The sequence below is a fragment of the Aquarana catesbeiana genome, linkage group LG12 (genome assembly GCF_042186555.1).
Source record: "Aquarana catesbeiana isolate 2022-GZ linkage group LG12, ASM4218655v1, whole genome shotgun sequence".
Lineage (NCBI taxonomy): Eukaryota > Metazoa > Chordata > Amphibia > Anura > Ranidae > Aquarana > Aquarana catesbeiana.
The window spans coordinates 59,914,885-59,937,149 of NC_133335.1; the positions used below are offsets into that span (position 1 = coordinate 59,914,885).

Sequence of the window (22,265 nt, forward strand, 5' to 3'; positions counted from 1 at the left end):
TGAAAGCTATGGGTTTACTTCCACTTTAAGGGTACAAAACTGTACACGTGATTAACAACAGATTTGTATTGCAAGTACCTATGTTAGCTGAGGCAACACAGCAAGGATGTTAAAGGGCAACTCCAGTGCACACCTATTTGCGTTAGTGCTAGGACACAGGTGGCTTTTGCCCTCTAGCGTCCTTGGTTGCTAAGATGCAGGCTACTGCTACCTAGTATACTAAGTTGCTTCAACACCTATGCTTAAGGACACTGAGGATAGGAGCTTGTGACTACTGCCCATCCCCATCCTCCTACAGCCAGGCATAGTATGACCTTCACACCCACTGCTGCAAGGTCCATTGTCATCTGCGGAGGGGTGACTGTCCAATCAGCATATGACAAGTGGAGGTTCTGCACTGGGACCAGGACTATCAGGGCACAGCTGTGTTAAGCCCCAGAAGGAGCAGTGGGGGCTGAGTAAGGAATGTCCCCCAGAGGGCACCAAAATACCAGCATGTCCAGCCATCACCTTGGGGACACCAGACGTACCCGCATATCCAACTGTTTTCACTCTGAGGCACCTCAAATAACAGCATTCTCTGGCAATCCTGCCCTGAGGTCTCACAAATACCAGCATGCCAGGCTGTTATCACCATGGGGGCACCAGAAGTACCAAACTAACCAGCCCTTAAAATGTTGGAGTATCAGCTTGCCTAGTTATTATCACTCTGGTGGCACCATTAGTGCCAAAATATCCAACCGTTACCATCCTGATATTCTATCAGTATGTATAGCCATTATCACCCTAGGAGGCTGTTAGCAGCAACACACCCACTGTACCATAGCCTACTCCTGGAATGTGTGAAATGGGATATAACCTCAGTACAGACCAACCCCCCCAGCACAGTCTGACCCCCCCCAACAAAGACCCCTCAATACAAACCCATCATTACAGACTCCCCCAGCACAGATTACCCCTCCCAGCACAGATCCCTCAGTACAGACCGAACCCCACAATGTAGACCCACTCAGAACAGACTGCCCCCTCCCTCCCCAGCAAAGACCTGTCAGCACAGATGGACTGCCCCAGCACAGACCCCTCAGAGCAGACCTATTTCCTAGAACAGACACTCCTTCTGCAATACAAACCCTTCAGTATTTCAGTATTGGCACCCCGACTCGCCAATACAGACCCTTCAGTACAAGCACCCCTCCCCCCCAATACAGACCCCTCAGCGTGGACACCACCTTCCCCAATACAGACTCTTCTGTACAGGCACACCCTTTTTGAACACAGACTCCTAAGTACAGGTACCCCCCTCCCCAATATATACCCCATAGTACATGCAACCCCCCCTCCCCAATACATACCCCTCACTACAGGCACCCCCCTCCCCTATATAGACCCCTCAGTACAGGCACCCCTCTCCCAAATACATACCTTTGAATATAGGCACCCCCCTTCCCCAATACAGAGTCCTTAGTACAGGCACCCCCTCCCTATTGCATACCTCTCAGTACATGCATCCCCTTCCCCAATACATACCTCTCAGTACAGGCACCCCCATTTACCAATACAGATTCCTCAGTACAGGAAAACCCCTCCCCAATAAATACCCCTCAATACAGGAATCCACCCTCCCCAATACATACCCCTCAGTACAGGCATTCCCCCATTCCCAGTTCAGACGGCCCTCCCCCTCAGTACAGTACAGAATCCTCAGTACAGCTTTACCATTTCAATTACTAGAAAACAATATGCAGCTCAGAGTGAAGGGAAGCCCGGCTCTGTCATATGAAGGGAGAGGGCAGGAGACTTTCTTTCACTCTGACTCCTGCCTGGATAATGGATTACCCTGCTGACTGCCACCTGTCCTGACTCTTGGCTAGATAATAGATATGTTACTGATCACAACCCGCCCTGACTCTTGCTTGGTTTACAGACTCTGTCACTGCCTGCTGACATGACAGCCCTGACAATCTAGCCACTAGCCTTTGTTTAAATGTCACTTATGCTGAAGTACACTGATCAGGTGCACAACTTCATGTGTGGGTTGGCACCCTCTAATCATGTTAAATCAAAATGTTTTTATTGCTCAAGAAACACAAAACATCATCATACATGTAAAACATCTGTACCAATTCTCTGGGGCTTATACCTGGCGTATCAAGCCATGCAGCCCATAACTTATCAAATCTCCCAGGATTCCCTCTATGCTGGTATATGTATTTTTCCATAGTAAAGGTGCTACCCATATGCTGAATCCATGTTTTAACCATCGGTGGTGTAGCAGATTTCCAGCTCATAAGTATTGTTTTCCTAGCCTGAAACAATGCTCTGGCAAAGGCCGTCCTTGTCATCTCTTCCGGGATTGTCCTTTCCAATACCCCTAAAAGGCACCCTAGTGGATCAAGAGGGACATTAGTTTGAAATACCCGATTGAGTAGGGCCATGACCCCAGTCCAATACCTGTGGAGTTTGGGGCAGCGCCAGAGGAGATGTATCAGGTCACTCGGCATTGTCTTGCACCTGCCACACAGCGGGTCCTGCACTGTACCCATCTTGTAAAGTTTTACTGGAGTGTAGTGCACTCTTAATAGGATGTATGCAGTGCACTATCCCCGTAGGAGCTGCTGGGTAGTTCATTCTTTTTCGCCAGTGTGGTTCTATTAACCCCCTTCCTTGAACTGATGACGCAGCAGTCTTAAACAGATAAACGTGAACTTTATTCTTTCCATTGATGCATAGCAGAAAGAATGTGAGTCTCAAGAAATATGAGCTGCCTTTATAAACTTGGTTCCTGTAATGGTCTGCATATCTTCTCCCTCCTGTTTACTACTACTTCCCAACCATACAGCCCTTCCAAATTATGTCCGAAGAACAATACTCCGAATAAAGTTCTTAGACTGACTGTTTGGATTTCTCCAGGGTGATAACTCTTTAAGACTCCACGGTCAGCACCTTAACAACTTCAGTCTTTGGAATTACTGTTTCCCTGGGTTTACACTCACGTGTACTCCTGAGCAACCGTCCATGCTTGCCATAGAGGGTCCTCTCCCAGTCCTTCTTCTGTTGGTAATAGCAGTCTCCTCCATTTAAATGTTGCAGATTCCTTCTGTTATCTCCTCCATTTCTCCTCCTGACAAGGCACGTTCCCCTCCCCAGAGGGGAGAACTCTTGAGCTGCACCAGCTTCTACATACTGTCTTCCTCTGCTATTCCTTTCCCATCAGCCAACCTCCCTTGAGCATGTGACCCACAGTTTATATAGACCTGATAGCCCCTGCCCGTTCAAATTAATGATTGGCTCAGGGTGATCCATACAACTAACTGCATCCTGTTCCAAATTTACCTGTCTTCCAGCACCTCTCACTGGACAAACAAGGCATCATTCTCGACAGAATGCAGGTGGTCACACCCCCAATTCTACTCTGTCATTTCTCCCAACCAAAATAAACCCAACCAGGCTTAAACCGGCAGGGTAATGCCTGGATTTTCACCTAACACTAACCCTCACTAACTAGTTAGCACACCTAAGTAGGTGGGCGCTACATGTATAATTGGGAAACTTTTTGTGATACATTTAGAGAACAGATGTTAACAGCTTGAAGGGCCTCTTCCCATTGCTCCCCTGTGATGGGGCCTAAATCTGCCTCCCATTGTGACGCTGCCTTCATGGGATGTCCCTCCAGAAATGAAGAAAGAAGCATGAGGTAACATTGGGATATTATACCCTTTGTGTCTGTTGCGTTTTGTAGTATGTGGAAGATAGGTGTGGGAGACTGCACCCAGTCCACTGCGACACCCTGCGCCTGACCTGCATGTTTTAATTGTAAGTAGTAGAAAAGCATATTGGAAGGTAATGCATATTTAGATTGCAAGTCTGCGAAAGAAAGCAATTTCCCGTTATGAAAGATATGTCTGAGGTAAGTAATTCCCATGGGACGCCATCTGGGACCCTGTTGAAGTTTATAGGAACCATTCCCCCAAATTGGGCTGTAGGCTGTGTACCCCGTGACATGTTGCAGTTGTTTAACCTTGTTCCACACCTTTTGAAGAAGTGTGTAAGTGGGCATTTGTTTGTTAGGTCGCTGAAAAATCTGAGCCTCCAGGCCCTCTGGTATCGACTCTGCCCCTGTGCCAATCAGCAGAAGTTTAGCTGACGAGTCTACAGGAGATGGAGCCATAGCTCCTATCAGGTGCTGTAACTGTGCAGCCAGATAATATATCCAAGGGTTGGGGAGTGCAAGACCTCCCCCCTCCCTTGGATACTGTAGCTGCTCCAATTTGATCCTGGGGGGATTAGTGTGCCACAATAGTACTCTGAATAGGGAGTTGACTACTCAAAATATTTTCAATGGAATTTGAAAATACTTGACCGGTGTGTTGTGTAGCAGGTACAGGAGTTGGGGCATCAGAATCATCTTGATGAGATTCGTCTTCCCTACCAAGGACATTTTGAGTCTGTTCTATACATTTATTTTGTCTCTGAAGCGAGTCAGCAAGGGATATATATTTAGCCTATAGTAATCAGTCAGTTTAGGGGATTTATAAATGTCTAGGTATTTAAAGGAAGTCACTATGGGGACAGGACAAGGAAGATATGCAATCAAGCCAGAGGTCCCATCCAGGCACATCAGTGCGGACTTGGACCAATTAATAGTAAGGCCTGAATAGTGACCAAAATCCGCAATGAGGGAGGAATTGTGCATTTTAATGATGCCCTTTAAGCAATCCTCCTGTTTTACCCCATATTTTTCCAGCACAAAGGTGACAACCCATCATGCTATGGGCACCACTATTGCGCCCTCACCCCCTACTCTGCCCGTTACTCCATTCACTACTTCACCCTCTGTCCCATTTTTGCCAGAACAACCCCAGTGAAAAATTTACTTATGATACTGTATCTATGGAGGAGCAGCGATGTAACACTAGGCCGGGGGTCGACAACCAGTCGATCGTGATCTACCCATTGACTGTGGGCAGCTGAAGGATAGATCACAAACATTGCCTGCTTTGCCGATCTTTCCCCTCTGCTTCCTCCACCGCTCTCATCTTTACTGCAGAGTATAGAGTTGGAGGCAGCACAGTATTGGATGGAGGGCTGGAGCAGGAGCTGCCTCAGTTAACCTTTCAAGTTAACCAGTAGGTGATTAGTTACTAGGAAGCTGTGTGTTCCTAGCAATGAATCACCAGCTTGTTAATATGAAAAGTTAACTCCGGCAGCTCCCGCTCCCGCCCTTCGTTCGGTACTGAGCTGCCTCCTGCTCTTCACTCTGATGTACACTTGCTGTCAGTTAGGAGATTGCTACTTATAGTACACAGTGGTGTGTGTTTGTGAAGGGGCAAAAGAAAATGCTGGGAAGGGGGTGGGGGGCAGAGGACATTACTGAAGGGGGCAAGGGAAACTGCTATGGGGATCAGTGGACCAGAGGACACTGCTTTTGGGGGATGGGTTACACGACACAACTGTGGGGGGAGGAGAGGGGCAGAGGACATTACTGTGGGGGGGTGATGTGAAGGAGGGCAGAGGACACTACTATGGGGGGAGCAGAGGTGCAGACGACACTATTGTGGGGGTGAAAAGGGAACTACTATGTGGGGGGGCAGAGGACACTACTGTGGGGGGCAGAGGTGCATAGGACACTACTGTGCGGGGAGGGGTAGAGGACACTACTGGAGGGGGCAAGGGAAACTGCTATGGGGACCAGAGGACACTGCTTTTGGCAGAGGGGGTACACAACACAACTGTGGGGGGAGGAGAGGGGCAGAGGACACTACAGTGGGGGGGGGGTGATATGAAAGAGGGCAGATGACACTACTATGGGCGGAGCAGAGGTGCAGATGACACTATTGTGGCGGGGGAAGGGGCACTACTATGTGGGGGGGGCAGAGGACATTACTGTGGGGGGCAGATGTGTATAGGACACTACTGTGCGGGGGGCAGTGGATACTACTGTGGGGGGCAGTGTACATTACTGTTGGGGAGATAATGTGAAGGAGGGCAGAGGACACTACAGACACCACTGTGGGGGGCAGTGTACATTACTGTGGGGGGGATAATGTAAAGGACAGCAGAGGACACTACTGTGGGGGGCAGAGTACATTATTGTGGGGGGAATGTGAAGGAGGGCAGAGGACACTACTGTGGGGGGCAAAGTACATTACTGTGGGGGGATAATGTGAAGGAGGGCAGAGGACACTACTGTAGGGGGCAGAGTACATTACTGTGAGGGGGATAATGTGAAGGACGGGAGAGGACACTATTGTGGGGGGCAAAGTACATTACTGTGGGGGGGGGGGTAATGTGAAGGGGGGAAGAGGACACTACTGTGGGGGCAGAGTACATTACTGTGGGGGGATAATGTGAAGGAGGGCAGAGGACACTACTGTGGGGGACAGAGTACATTACTGTGTGTGTGTGGGGGGGGGGGGTAATGTGAAGGAGGGCAGAGGACACTACTGTGGGAGATCTTTGATTTCATCCATGTTGTCTGGGTAGATCTCAAACTCTGAAAGGTTGCCTACCCTTGCCCTAGGCTGTTTTCCTGATCTAAACTATACACAACTCCCCTCTCATCATCTCTATTACATAAAGGGACATTGTTTTTTTAGTGCACAGAAGACACCTAACAAGGGAAATAAAATTGAGATTTCAGTTTAGGAAACATGCCAGGGTTTCTAGCAGGCTCTAAAGGAATTTTTCTGTCTTTGCAGAAAATGTACTTTGCTGAAAAGAAAATGAATTCAGTCACCACATCTGGGCTAGCACGCTGCAATAAAATACTTTGTTCCTGTAGATAGTGTAGCTATACTTCAACATTAAAACATTTTACCCCTTCATGTCTATTATCAAAACCGTTCAAACTGTTCAAACCAGATTGTGTGGAACTAAACCCTTCTATCATTTACAGCCAAGGAAGCTGCCATCTTATCTTCTGTTTGATCTGCAGTTTCATTGGTGCTGCACATGTAATCAGTTTTGACACCATGCATTTGATGGCTTGACCGTTTGGTTGAGTGCACAAAAAGATGTGACAGTTATTCATGGCATGCCTTTAACAATTTGACCTCCAGAAGATTTCCCCCCTTCATCACCAGGCCATTTTTTGCGATTCGGCACTTTGTTACTTTAACTGACAATTGCACTTTGTGCGACACTGTGTATAAAATTTATGTCATTTTTCCCACAAATAGAGCTTTCTTTTGGTGGTATTAGATCCCCACTGCGTTTTGTATTTTTTATGCTATAAACAAAAAAAGTCTGACAATTTTGAAAAAAAAAAAAAAATCATTTTTTTACTTTCTGCTATAAAACATATCCAATACGTAAAAAATCAAATATCTTCATAAATTTAGGCCAATATGTATTCTGTTACATGTTTTTGGTAAAAAAATCCCAATAAGCATATATAATTTTTTTTTTTACGCAAATATTATAGCGTCTACAAACTATGGGATATATTAATGAAAATTGTATTTATTTATTTTATACTAGTAATGGTGGTGATCGGAGACTTATAGCGGGACTGCCATATTGGACACTAATTAACACTTTTGACAATTTGCAGGAACCAGTGACACTAATACAGTGATCAGTGCTAAAAATATGCACTGCCACTGTACTAATGACACTGGCTGGGAAAGGTTTAAACATCTAAGGCAATCAAAGGGTTAACGGTGTGCCTAGCCAGTGTTTTTGTGTACACATTGTCCTGCTTAAACTAGGGGAAGAGATCGATTCCAGTCCCTGCTTTGCAGAGACACAGGATCATTCCCTTTCCCCTGTCAGAACTGAGAAAAGCCTTGTTTACATCTTATCTCAGTTCTCTGTGTTTTACTAACGATCAGAGGGTGCCGGAGGACATCTAGTCCCTGGAACCCGCAGATCAGCTTCTGCTGTGAATTATCACAGCAGAAGTGGCCTGCCAGTGCACGCACAAGCTCCCTGCAGGCAAAAATGCAGAATAGCATATATGTATGTGATTCTGCCCACAAAAGTGTTATAGAGCAGTCAGCAAGTGGTTAATTTAACTGTTGAAAAACAGGTAAATCGATGGGTGTAATAATGCTGTAAAGTTTTGGAATTTTCCAGTTTATGCATCAATACCTTTTTAACTACTTTGCATACTGAAATGATTTTCAAATATTTTATTGCTACATATAAGGCCATCATTTGTTCATCTGTTTGCAAAAATGCTGTTAATTTATTTTTAAACGCAGAGAAATTAACTAAAATGGACAACTACTGAGTATCAAACATTTTTGAAAACATCAATCTAAAAACATAGACTTAAAAAATAAATATAATTAGCCTAAAAATATTATAGTTATCATCTCTATTGCTTTTATCTGCTGTTTGTAAAATAAATGTAATTTAAAATGTTCCTCATGTATCTTGACAATTCTATATTACCAATCTTCTGATTTGCTATGTGGACTAAGGCTACTGGTTGCTTATTGCTTTCGTAATACTATAATGTGTCTAGATTCGATTTGAAGATACATATACAGTATCTCACAAAAGTGAGTACGCCCCTCACATTTTTGTAAATATTTTATTATGGTATATCTTTTCATGTGACAACACTGAAGAAATGACACTTTGCTACAATGTAAAGTAGTGAGCGTACAGCTTGTATAGCAGTGTAAATTTGCAGTCTCCTCAAAATAACTCAACACACAGCCATTAAGGGTCTAAACCACTGGTAACAAAAGTAAGTACACCCCTAATTGAAAATGTCCAAATTGGGCCCAAAGTGTCAATATTTTGTGTGGCCACCATTATTTTCCAGCACTTCCTTAACCCTCTTGGGCATGGAGTTCACCAGAGCTTCACAGGTTGCCACTGGAGTCCTCTTCCATTCCTTAATGATGACATCACAGAGCTGGTGGATGTCAGTGACCTTGTGTTCCTCCACCTTCCGTTTGAGGATGCCCCATAAATGCTCGATAGGGTTTAGATCTGGAGAAATGCTTGGCCAGTCCATCACCTTTACCTTCAGATTCTTTAGCAAGGCAGTGGCTGTCTTGGAGGTGTGTTTGGGGTCATTATCATGTTGGAATACCCCGTGGCCCAGTCTCCAAAGAGAGGGGATCATGCTCTGCTTCAGGATTTCACAGTACATCTTGGCATTCATGTTTCCCTCACTGAAATGTAGCTCCCCAGTGCAGGCAGCACACATACAGCCCCAGACCATGACACTCTCACCACCATGCTTGACTGTAGGCAAGAATCAATTGTCTTTGTACTCCTCACCTGGTTGCCGCCACACACGCTTGACATCATCTGAACCAAATAAGTTTATCTTGGTCTCATCAGACCACAGGACATGGTTCCAGTAATCTGGAATCATCAGCAAACTGTTTGCGGGATTTCTTGTGCATCATCTTTAGAAGAGGCTTCCTTCTGGGACAACAGCTATGCAGACCAATTTGATGCAGTGTGTGACGCATGGTCTGAGCGCTGACAGGCTGACCCTCCCACCCCTTCAACCTCTGCAGCAATGCTGGCAGCACTCATAAGTCTATTTCCCAAGGACAACTTCTGGATATGACGCTGAGCATGTGCACTCAACTGTTTTGGTCAACCATGGCAAGGCCTGTTCTGAGTGGAACCTGTCCTGTTAAACCACTGTATGTTCTTGAGGGAGAGCGATAACACCAAATTTAACACACCTGCTCCCCATTCACACCTGTGACCTTGTAACATTAACAAGTCACATGACATCGGGGAGGGAAAATGTCTAATTGGGCCCAATTTGGACATTTTCATTAAGGGGTGTACTCACTTTTGTTGCCAACGGTTGAGTTATTTTGAGGGGACAGTAAATTTACACCGTAGCAAAGTGTAATTTCTTCATTGTTGTCACATGAAAAGATAATAAAATATTAACAAAAATGTGAGGGATGTACTGACTTTTTTGAGACACTGTATAATGCAGCGTATACACGGTCAGACTTTTCGACCGGACTGGTCCGACGGACCATCCGATCATGTGTGGGCTTCATCGGACCTTCAGCGGACTTTTCCAGTCGAAAATCTGACGGACTTTAGATTTGGAACATGCTTCAAATCTTTACGTCGTAACTCCGCCGGACCCAGAAATCCGCTCGTCTGTATGCTAGTCCGACAGACAAAAAACGACACTAGAGCAGTTATTGGCTACTGGCAACTGTCAACTTCCTTATTTTAGTCCGGTGTACGTCATCACGTACGAATCCATAGGACTTTGGTGTGATTGTGTGTAGGCAAGTCCGTTCATTAAAAAGTCAGTCGGAAGTCCGTCAAAAGTCCGTTGAAAGTCCGTTGGACCAGTCTGGTCGAAAAGTCCGCCCGTGTGTACATGGCTTTAGAAGTGATCAGTGTTTGTCCACTGTATTTGCTTGCAATTGATTAGCAATGTCTTCTGCTTTCTTCTTTCCTTTGTAAAACTCATATTGTAGATCTTGATGTGCCGACATGTGAAAGTCTCTTTCATTGTTTTGTAAAAATGGAAAACCTTTTCTCAAAAAATATCTGATTAAAAAACATGCTTGGAACATGCTTCAAATCTTTACATCGTAACTCCGCCGGACCCAGAAATCTGCTCGTCTGTATACTAGTCCGACAGACAAAAAACGACGCTAGGGCAGCTATTAGCTACTGGCTATCAACTTTCTTATTTTAGTCCGGTGTACATTATCACGTACAAATCCGTCGGACTTTGGTGTGATCGTGTGTAGGCAAGTCCGTTCATTAAAAAGTCCGTCGGAAGTCCGTCAAAAGTCCGTTGAAAGTCCGTCGGACCAGTCCGATCGAAAAGTCCGCCCGTGTGTACGCGGCTTTAGAAGTGATCAGTGTTTGTCCACCGTATTTTCTTGCAATTGATTAGCAATGTCTTCTGCTTTCTCCTTTCCTTTGTAAAACTCACATTGTAGATCTTGATGTGCCAACATGTGAAAGTCTCTTTCATTGTTTTGTAAAACCGGAAAACCTTTTCTCAAAAAATATCTGATTAAAAAAATGGTCCTTATGGCTAGCCAAAAGCTAACCTGGGTTGTGGAGAAGTCGTATAAGATGGATAGCAGACTGTTGCTTGGCCCAGTATTTTTTAGTGCCTTTTTAGTGCTTTTTTGAAGCCTCATGGGAACATGGAAAAACATATCAGATATAGAATATGTTTTATATCTTTGTGAGAAAAGCAAACACTAAAACGTCAACTCAAAAGCAGATTCGAAGGAGTATGACGACATGGGGTTGCTGTGCTGCCACGGGACAGCTCACTGACTGACCAGTATATTCTAAGCTGGAGTTGGAAATTCTACAGTAGCCTGTCAGGACATCTGTCCATGATTTAATAATCAAAGTTGGCTCAGTCAAATGACAATGATCCAACAACAAAATGACTAAACCAGAAGAAATCCTATATTTTAGAATCGTCATTTTGAAGTCTTGACATCAGTCCTGTTAAAATGCTGTGGCAGAATCAGAAGCTGGACTTTTGAGCCAGTCATATCAAAAATATTAATAAACTGAAATATGCTTAACCACTTAAGGACCAAGCCTCTTTCTGAGATTTGTTGTTTACAAGTTAAAAACATGTTTTTTGCTAGAAAATTACTTAGAGCCCCCAAACATTATACATTTTATTTCTAACATCCTAGAGAATAAAATGGTGGTCGTTGCAATACTTTGTGTCACACCATATTTGCGCAGTGGTCTTACAAGCGCACTTTTTTTGGAAAATATACATTTTTTGAATTAAAAAATAAGACAACATTAAAGTTAGCCCAATTTTTTTTATATTGTGAAAGATAATGTTATGCTGAGTAAATTAATACCCGACATGTCACGCTTCAAAATTGCGCCTGCTCGTGGAATGGCGACAAACTTTTACCCTTAAAAATCTCCATAGGCGACGTTTAAAAAATTCTACAGGTTTTAAGTTACAGAGTGGGTCTAGGGCTAGAATTATTGCTCTCGTGCTAACGATTGCGGTGATTCCTCACATGTGTGGTTTGAACACCGTTTTCATATACGGGTGCTAGTCACGTATGTGTTCGCTTCTGCACGCAAACTCATCGGGACGGGGCGCTTTTAAAAATTTTTTTTTTTTTCTTATTTATTTTACCTTTTTTTTTTACATTTTTACACTGTTTTTTTTTTTTTTTTAAAATGTAAACATCCCTTGTAATAGAAAAAAGCATGACAGGACCTCTTAAATATGAGATCTGGGGTCAAAAAGACCTCAGATCTCATACTTACAGTGGGGACGGAAAGTATTCAGACCCCCTTAAATTTTTCACTCTTTGTTATATTGCAGCCATTTGCTAAAATCATTTAAATTCATTTTTTCCTCATTAATGTACACACAGCACCCCATATTGACAGAAAAACACAGAATTGTTGACATTTTTGCAGATTTATTCAAAAAGAAAGCAAATTGCTGAAATATACCAAAGAGTGAAAAATTTAAGGGGGTCTGAATACTTTCCGTCACCACTGTACATTAAAATGCAATAAAAAAAAACATTTTAAAAAATGAAAAAAAAAATGCCCCTTTAAGATCTATGGGCAGAAGTGACATTTTGACGTCGCTTCCGCCCTGCAGTAATATAGAGATGGGTGGGGGCCATCTTCCCCTCACTCGTCTCCATACTCAGGCAGGGGACAGACGCGATCGCCTCCGCCGCTGCCGACAGCTCCGGTAAGTGGCGGAGGGCACCGAAGCACGGCGGAAGGGGGGGCCCTCTCCCGCTGACGATAAAAGTGATCCCGCGACGAATCCGCCGCAGTGACTTTAATCTTGTAGCGGACCGCCCGCTGAAGAAGAGGATGCTGGGGTTATGGCAGCTAGCTGCTGCCATAACAACAATATCCTCCTTCAAAGTACCGACCTATAACGACGGTGGTTAAATACAAGAATGTGCCTCCTAGCTTCCTTAAAAGTATAATCAACAACTATAACACATATTTGGACTTTTCTGTTCTAAACACAGCTAAACTGCGCCACTTTACAGGCATACTCTAGACACCCCCCAGGCACGATATTTAAAGGAATATTTTATTTTTATTGTTTCACTTTAAGCATTTTTAAAATCACTGCTCTCGAAAAAACGTCAGTTTTTAAAACTTTTTGCATTGATACATGTCCCCTGGGGCAGGTCCCTGGTCCCCAAACACTTTTTATGACAATAGCTTGCATATAAGCCTTTAAAATGAGCACTTTTAATTTTTCATGTTCGTGTCCCATAGACTAACGGTGTTTGTGTGTTCGTCTGAATTTTTTGCCTGTTCGCATGTTCTGGTGAGAACCGAACCGGGGGTGTTCAGCTCATCCTTACTTATACCTTTTTTCAGTGAATACAAGGCATTCTCTAATTTGATGAGATGGAGAGGCAGGGTAGTGACATTATAATCTCCACCTTTTTCAATCAGCGAAGGCCCTGCATTCATTGAAAAAAATGCAAGGCGTTCTCTAAATGGCAACAATGCCAAGCAAGTGACCCCACTGTGGTTATTATGTAGAAGGTTGAAGAAAACAGGACCAAATTTCACTAGTTGTACCTAGCTTGTATAGTTGTAATATGATTTTTTAAAAATAAATCAATATGATAAAATTCTTATGCTTGTCTTTCAAGCAGGACTCCAGTTTGGATATTTTTTACTTATCTTTGCCCACAGGGAATCCTGAGTGCACTTCATTTTTTTCTGTGCATTACAGCTCCGAGTTCTACATCACAGGGCACCTTTGTGTATTCGTCCCTGGCAATAGCTTCGTGGAAACTTCATTGTGCACAATATTAAAGACTAAGTTCACCTTTTTTCTTTTCTAAATTCCCCTATGTACCAGTATAGCATTAATGAACTTATTTAGCAAAAATAAAACAGCTTTCCATTAATTTTACACTGGATTACCTAATTCTCTTCATAGGTGTTTAAACACACTGCTCGATTACTTCTGCCTTACTTCCTGGTCAGACTTTAGGTTATGACACAGGAAGGAGTTGACCAGTTGAGGGTAGATGATACAGGGAGTGTGCTAATGAGATTGGCTGGTCAACTCCTTCCTGTGTCATGACCTAAAGTCTGTCCAGGAAGTAAGGCAGAAGTAATTGAGCAGTGTTTTTAAACAGCTATGAAGAGAGTGAGGTAAGCCTGTGTAGAATTAATGGAAAGCTGTTAATTGCTGTTAGAAATTATTGCTATATTGGAACATAGGGGAGCTGGAATTTAGAAAAAAGGAGTGAACTTAGCCTTTAAGCATCAACAGTGGCTTCTGTCATTTTATGGCCCTTCCCCCTGTAGTTCTTAGTACTACAGATGTGATGTAATGATGCAGCCACACCTGCCAGTGGTCTTTATTATTGGCCCAAATAGCACAGCGGCTATGCCCACAGCGGCAGACCTCTAGGACATGTAGTCCCTGTGTCACAGCAGCTCCCTGCCCACTGACATACCACAGGAAGGAGAACAATGGGACTATAGTGGTTATGCAACTGATACATTACAATTTTAAACATAAAGGTATTTAGCTAAAAAAATTTAAGACAAATACAGAGTATGCATTTGTCTTTTAAAACAACTCCTATACAGTATGTGTATTTCATCTGTAAGTTTAGTTGTTTGCCTATAGTTCAGCTTTAAATTCCCTGGCCAAGACTGTGTAAAATGTTGTCAATTTGTAAATTATTTAAATTGTGTAAAATTTTGTGCAATTCTGCCTAAAACCACTTCAGAGTTCTGATGTTTTCTCTGTTGTCCAACAAAATATATATTGTATTGATTCCTTGCACAATTTGTATATGTTTTTGTTGAAATTTAAACAGTTTTTTATCGAATATGTACTGACCTGTCCAAGAGAGATTTTTCAAGTGTGCTTAGAAAGGAGAGATCCCTGTTGAAAGACTGAAGATATATTAATGACCTACAATCAAAAGATTCTGGTTTAGCGCAGTAAAATAATTCATTGTATCCTTCCTTTCTATATTCACATATTTCCTTCTTTGTGTTCGGTTGGAATCCACATTCAGACTTCAGTTGATGAGTTCCATTTGTAAAAGTTCCCGTGAAGTAAATGAGGCCATAGCCCTGATTCCTTGCTCTCCACAAAGCTGAGACAGCCTCACTTGAATGGTAGAGGACCAATGAGAAGAAAACCTTTCCTTCCCAAAATAAAGTGAAATAGGCATGATAGGTTCCATTGTTAAAATCTTCAATTCTCCCAGAAGCCGCAGCTTTAAGATCTGGAGAAAAGATCCTAGCTCTTATGAAGTCTCCTCCATATGTTTTCCTGTTACCCAAATGGTCAAACATCTCAATTTGGACAATTATTGTCTCTCCAACACAATACTTTTTTCTTGGGTTCAGTATGGTGGCTCTGCTCTTCTTAGCACTGGTTGTGTGGTCCTTGTGGTTAAACGTGATGGAAGGAATCAGGACAGAAATGTTTTTGAAGATGAGAGAAGCTTGAATTTCATCCTCTAATGGGAAACTGGCAATTGTTATAGTTTTTTCCTTGTGGTCTACAGTGGGATTGCTGGAATGCAGAACTGCATCTGAGCTCTGGAATAAATAAATATAGTTATAAATACTGATTTAAAGCGATCAAAGGTTTGAAAAAATTATATGTTGAATTAAGGTGGGCAGGGGGGATAAAACAATTGAAAACGTAAAGCCCAGCTTCAGGTTCTCCCCCAGTAACACCCATAAAGTTTGCCCCACACAATTTTATGAAATATATTTATTCACGTCAGTCACATCTTGTAGAGGGTTCCTTTCCTCTTCAGATCTTGTCCTAATGGCGTTCTTCAATGATGCAGAGAGCAAGACTGGTATAGCAATGTCACCAACACTCTGTATCATTACACTGTATTAGCAGTATGCCTTCTCAGGTAGTGGTTCCATGGAATCCAGCACCCACAGTGTCTTCTGGTTCAAATGACACCCAGAAGACTAAGGACCAGGGCTTTTTTTTAGCCAAAATGTGCTGGAACACAGAAGACAGTAGAGGAAGTTTTCTGCTCAGCTCACTTCCTCTACCGGGTTCTCTGTTCTGGCACTGGGCACCTAGAGCTCCTGCCCTTGAGCCCTGGTGAGTGCTTCGGATGCCGGTGCAGCTGCCTTTGGTGATTTGGGAGGCAGTTTCTGTACCTTCCCCTGTCACCACTACTCATTGTAGACATTGTAGCAGGGAGCCGAGTAAAGAGCTCTGAAACTCCTCATCGGCTTTGTGCTACAGTCCTGATAGGTAGAGCTCCCCAATTAGACTATGCTGTACTGTGGTGCTGGCTTTGCTGAAGAAGAGAGGGAGCTGTGAATGAAAAGGGGAGGAGCTTTGGGGAGAGTGAGTTTGTGCAGATAGGAGAACTGAGAAAGTTACGGAGGGAGGATTTGTGCAGAGAGGAGAGCAGGGGGGGGGATTTGTGCAGAGAGGAGAGCTTGGGGGAATTTGTGCAGAGAGGAGAACTGGGGGAATGTGTGCAGAGAGGAGAACTGGGGGGATTTGTGCAGAGGGGAGAGCTGTGGGGGGAATTTGTACAGAGAGGAGAACTGGAAAGTAGGGGGGAGGGGATTTGTGGAGAGTGGAAAGCTGGGGGGGGGGTTAAGAATAGAGGAGAGCTGTGGGAATTGTGCAGAGAGGAAAACAGGTAAAGGGGGGATGTGCAGAGGTGAGAATTGCAGAGGGCAGAACACAGGTTGTGCAATATGAGCAATATGAGAGCTGTGGAGGGAGCAGGTTGTGTACAGGTGAGAACTGTGGGGGAAGAGGGGGGTGCAGAGGTGAAAGATAGGGGGGTGGCCAAGGTAAGAGCTGTGAACTGGGGTGAGCTTTAGATGGGGCGCAGAAGTAAAATGTGGAAAGGAGGCATAAATAATGTGGATGGTGGTGCAGAGGTGAGTTGTGGACTAGGGGTGTAAGATGTGACTGGAGGATTGGAGGGGTGCAGAGGTGAGATGTTGACAGGGGGCAAGGGTGATTTGTGAATGGGGTGGTGCTAAGGTGATCTGTGGTTAGGAGTACAGAGTTGAGCTATGGACAGGGGGAGAAGGTGTGAGCTGTGGACAGGGGAAAGAAAGAACAAAGAGGTGAGCTGTGGATGGGATGCAGAGATAAGCAAAGAGATGTGCAGAGTGTCAAAGACAAATTCGATACCACACATATCCTAGAAGGAGAGAGTTAAGGTGCAAGTATAGCATAATGCTAGAGAAACTGACATACAGTATGTTACCAAAAGTATTGGGACACCTGCCTTTACACATGAACTTTAAAGTGGTTTTAAACCCTTTACAACCACTTTTGCCTACAGGTAAGCCTATAATAAGGCTTACCTGTAGGTGCTGTGAATTTCTCCTAAACTTGCACAGTTTAGGATATATTCACTGTATACGCATGTGCCGACAGCAGCTGCTGTGCCGTGACTGGCGACTCCCACCCGCATGTGCCCATCACAGCAGCGTTCCTCATAATGAGCTAGTATGTGATGCATACTAGCTCATTATGCCTTATGGACTTTGCTTTGTACACTGGTGCCCAGTCAAGTTGGAACAGGAAGGGGCTACCCCAAACTGTTCCCAAAAAGTTGGGAGCATGAAATTGTCCAAAATGGCTTGGTATGCTGACACCTTAAGAGTTCCCTTCACTGGATCTAAGGGACCAAGCTTAACCCCTGAAAAACAACCCCACGCCATAATCCCCCCTCCACTAAATGATTTGGACCAGTGCACAAAGCAAGGTCCAAATGCGCTTCTGGAAGAATGGTCAAACATTCCCATAGACACACTCCTAAAACTTGTGGACAACCTTCCCAGAAGAGATGAAGATGTTGTAGATGCAAAGGGTGGGCCAACTCGATATTAAACCCTACAGACTAAGACTGGGATGCCATTAAAGTTCATATGTGTGTAAAGGCAGGTGTCCCAATACTTTTGTTAATATAGTGTATACTGACACAAGACTAGCATTCAGCAGTTTCTGTCTTTATTGTCTTAAGAAATTATATTTATTTCCATAACCATTATTAATAAATTTTAGGCGTATTTAAGGCATTTTAGGGTGTTAACAACTCATTAATTATGCTATTAGATAGATAGTGAAATCTAGATTACATACAGTAGATGTATTGTTATTACTCAAAAGTCTTTTGAGTCACAGTGACCATTTTCTATAGGATGTAGCTTGAGTGAAACCACAGATATTCAAAATACGGAAAGAAGCCAAGAGGAAAAGAGAAAACAACAGTGAGGCTTCGTTCACATCTGTGTTCTGAATCGCGGTTGGAACTGCAACGATTCCGCCCATGATTCAAAATAGCAGCAAACTGTGGGATGCCCGTGCGCTCCCTGTGACTTCCAATGCCATCCCAATTGCGGCGCGATTTTACCGGGATTCGGCAGGCAAACAGAATTTCGGGACGCTTGTTGCCCAAAAGAAGCTCTTGTTCATCTTGTTCAAGAAGTGAGGATTTGATGGTTGATGGTTTTTGTTTGGGGAAGACCAAGGAAATTTGCATACATCATTCAGTTACCAAGAGTATGTAATGTATGGCACAGCATGCAGGGTGCAGTGGTGAGAATTTTGTAACATACTCAGAACCGCTCTACTCTGTATGCTGTGCTCTGTAGGCTGATGTCACCAAGCTGGTCCAGGCCAGGGCCAGACTGGGAATAAAAACCAGCCCTGGAAATAATTTTATACCAGCCCCATAGGATTATTATACCAGCCCAACAGCATAACGTCATTATTTTCCTTTTCATAAAATGGAAAACCATGCATTTTAAAGCACATTTGAAGAGCGTATTATATATAGATAAGACAGATATGAAAGCACATAGGGCTAGGGATATATAACGCCAGCTGAGCGGCCAGCTCAGAGAAGATAGGGCTGAGCCCAGCCCTAGCAGTACCCTCTCCACAATGACCCCTCCCCCTCGGAGGACCACCACAGGGGAAAACCTCTATGGAAATCACGGAGGAGGACAGGGGCATGTACGTCCGAGGATGAGACCCAAGAGCGTTCCCCCTGACCCAATGCACCAAGTACTGTATGCGCCCACGGAACCTACGGCAGTCAACAATGGAGGTTTCTCAGGAGGAGCATGGACCTGAGCAGCAAGAATTTTGTCACCCAAAGAAGAAGTGAGACTGGTGCGAACCGTAGCCAGAATACGATCAGGAGGAAACCAACTCCAACTTGGAAGTGGAGGAAAATTGTGGTGACAAGGCATCAGCCCTTACATTCTTAGTACCGGGTAAGAATGAGACAATGTAATTGAAACTTGACAAGAAAAGTGCCCATCGCGCCCTTTTGGGAGAGAGGCGTTTAGCCTCAGGCAAGAATGTGGGATTCTTATGGTCAGTAAGAATGAGAACCGGCACAGTGGTACCTTAGAGATGTCTCCATTCTTTTAGGGCTAAAATGATTGCCAACAGCTCTCTGTCACCAATCTCGTAATTGCACTCTGCAGGTGACAATTTTTTGGAAATGTAGCCACAAGGATGCACAGCGCTCTCAGAGGTAGGACGTTGAGACAGAAGGGCGCCAACACCAGTCTCAGAAGCATCAACCTCAAGGATAAAAGGTAACGTAGGATCAGGATGTGCCAACACAGGAGCAGAAACAAAGGCAGCCTTGAGACTCTCAAAGGCCTTAATGGACTCTGGAGACTAACTCTGTGGGTTACCGTCCTTTCTGGTCAGATCAGTCAGGGGCTTGACCAGAGATGAGAAGTTACGAATAAACTTCCGATAATAGTTGGCAAAGCCCAGGAAACGTTGCAGAGGACATAAACCAACGGGTCGGGGCCAATGTAGGACTGCAGAAAGTTTCTTTGGGTCCATCGAAAAACCAGCAGTGAAAATTACATAACCCAGGCATTTAACCTGTTCACGATGAAACTCGCACTTCTCCAGTTTACAATAGAGATTGTTCTCTCTTAGTTTCTGAAGCACACAACAGACATCTGTGTGGTGACTCTCCAGGGACTTGGAAAATATAAGGATATCATTTAGATAAACCACCACACCAACAAATCTCAGAGGACATCGTTAATAAATTCCTGGAAAACTGCCGGGGCGTTACAAAGGCCAAAAGGCATTACGAGGCATAATGGCCTGTTCTGTTATTAAACGCAATTTTCCACTCATCGCCCTCCTTAATCCTCATGAGATTGTATGCCCCTCTCAAATCAAGCTTAGTGAAAATCATTGCTCCCTTGAGGCGGTCAAATAACTCTGTAATCAACAGAATCGGATAGGCATTCTTAATCGTGAAACGATTGAGACCCCTATAATCAATACAAGGTCTCAGTTCACCACTCTTCTTCTTCACAAAGAAACCAGCACCAGCAGGAGACAAGGATTTGCGGCTGAAACCTCGAAAAAGTGCGTCTGCAACACACTCCTCCATGGCCTTATCCTCCAAGACCAACAAAGGGTAAACCCAGCCACGGGGAGTAAGGCACCAGGTTGAAGGTCAATTGTGCAATCATACGGCCAGTGTGGAGGAAAACTACTGGCTTGACCTTTGTCAAAGACATTGTTGAAATCAGGGAGGAGAGTGAAGAGGTGCACAGGACCTTGGCTACCTTCTGGAAGCATGTCTCACTGCATTGTGGTGACCAGGAGAGAACCTCTGCACGGAGCCAATCAAAAGAGGGGTTATGCCTCTGTAACCAAGGATAACCAATAACCTAGGTGAGAAAATAACTTTGAATTGGATTATCTAATGGTGAAGAGCCCCTACGGCCATGGACAACGGAACCGTCTTATGAGTAACATGGGCAGTCATATGGGCAGGTTGTAGAGGTCTCCCGTCAAGAGCCTCAATGGCAAGTGGAGTGTCACGCAGCTGCAGTGGAATCGAGTGCTTCAATACAAAGGCAGCATCAATGAACAGGCCTGCAGCCCCAGAGTCGATTAGAGCCTGTATCTCGATGGATGACTCGGCCAAAGAAAGGGTGACCAAAACCAGGGGCTTATCCTTCTGGATAACTGGGGATGAAACAACACCACCTAAGGTCTGTCCATGACAGGACCTCAAGGTTCGGGCGTTCCCTGGACGGGTAGGACAAGACTTCAAAAAGTGACCTGCTTGGCCACAATAAAGGCACAATCTATCCCTCCTCCTAAAGGTTCTCTCATCAGCAGAGAGACACGTGAAGCCCAAGTGCATGGGTTCATCTTTACTGACCGACTCGGTACCAGGAGGCATGGGAGGTGAGGGAGGCATGGGTGGGACTGCAAAGCTCGGAGGCAAACGTACAGGAGGCTTCCACAAGCGCTCCTTAAAAGAGAGTCTTTCTTTGAGTCTGGGGTCAGTGAGGATGGCAAACGTGATCAACTTCTCCAGCTGATTGGGTATATCTCGGGCTACTATCTCATTCTTGATGGAATCCGAGAGACCATGAGAAAAAGCAGCCACGAGGGCCTCATTGTTCCAAGCAACCTCTGCTGCCAGAGTACGGAATTCAATGGCGTGGTCGGCAACAGTTCTTGTATTCGTACGTTCGATGAACATGAGGCACTTGGCAGCAGAAGCGGAGCGTGCGGGAAAATCAAATACCCTTTTAAAGGAGGCCACAAACTCGGTAACTCAAGACAACAGGTTTTTGTGTCTCTCATAGAGGGTTTGTCCAGGCCAAGGCACTCAGAAAGCAAAGATATCAAGAAACCTACTTTGCTTCTGTCCATGGGAAACGCCTGGGGCAGTAACTCAAAGTATATCTCAACCTGGTTGAGAAACCCTCTGCATTGAACTGGATCGCCCCAAATCACTGGGGAAGCAGAGCGGAACCAGACATATCTCTTATAGAGTTAATACTCGAGGCGGGTGCCTGCACAGAGACTGGCGCAGCAGCAGGGATGGCCTGCAACTCAGGTTGTACCAGAGCAGCCACAGTGGGAGATTTCAGGTGAGCCGTACGACTTAGGAGCATTTGTAACGCTATGGCAAACTGATCCATGCGGTGATCTTGCTCATCCAATCTGGAAAAAATATTACCAACAAGTAGATTGACTGTATCTTCTGAATTCATGGCCTTCCCTTACTGTCAGAAACCATGAAATCAGAACGAGACAGAAGTACAGTTAAATCACACTTGTTTAATAATAAAAGTAAAAAGAACAAACGTAGTCAAAACATAGCCAAAGTTCAGTAACCGGAATGGATAGTCAGCCAAGCCAGAAGTCGGGGATCAAAGTAATGGAACAGCAAGCAGGATCTGGAGTCAGAAAGGATGTCAGCAAAACCAGTCTTTAAACAGGAACACAGGAGATTCTTGTGATGTGACCAAGGCGAAGG

At 44.3% G+C, this 22,265-nt stretch overlaps 1 protein-coding gene across 1 annotated transcript in view; it reads right to left on the reverse strand.

Moving 5' to 3' along the window:
• The window catches only part of LOC141114291 (NXPE family member 4-like), a 105,786-nt gene that overhangs the window by 18,537 nt on the left and 64,984 nt on the right, over positions 1 to 22,265 (reverse strand). The window contains exon 3 of the mRNA XM_073607895.1: positions 14,816 to 15,528. Coding sequence (XP_073463996.1) covers positions 14,816 to 15,528 — 713 coding nt within the window. The remainder of the gene's footprint in view (positions 1 to 14,815; positions 15,529 to 22,265) is intronic.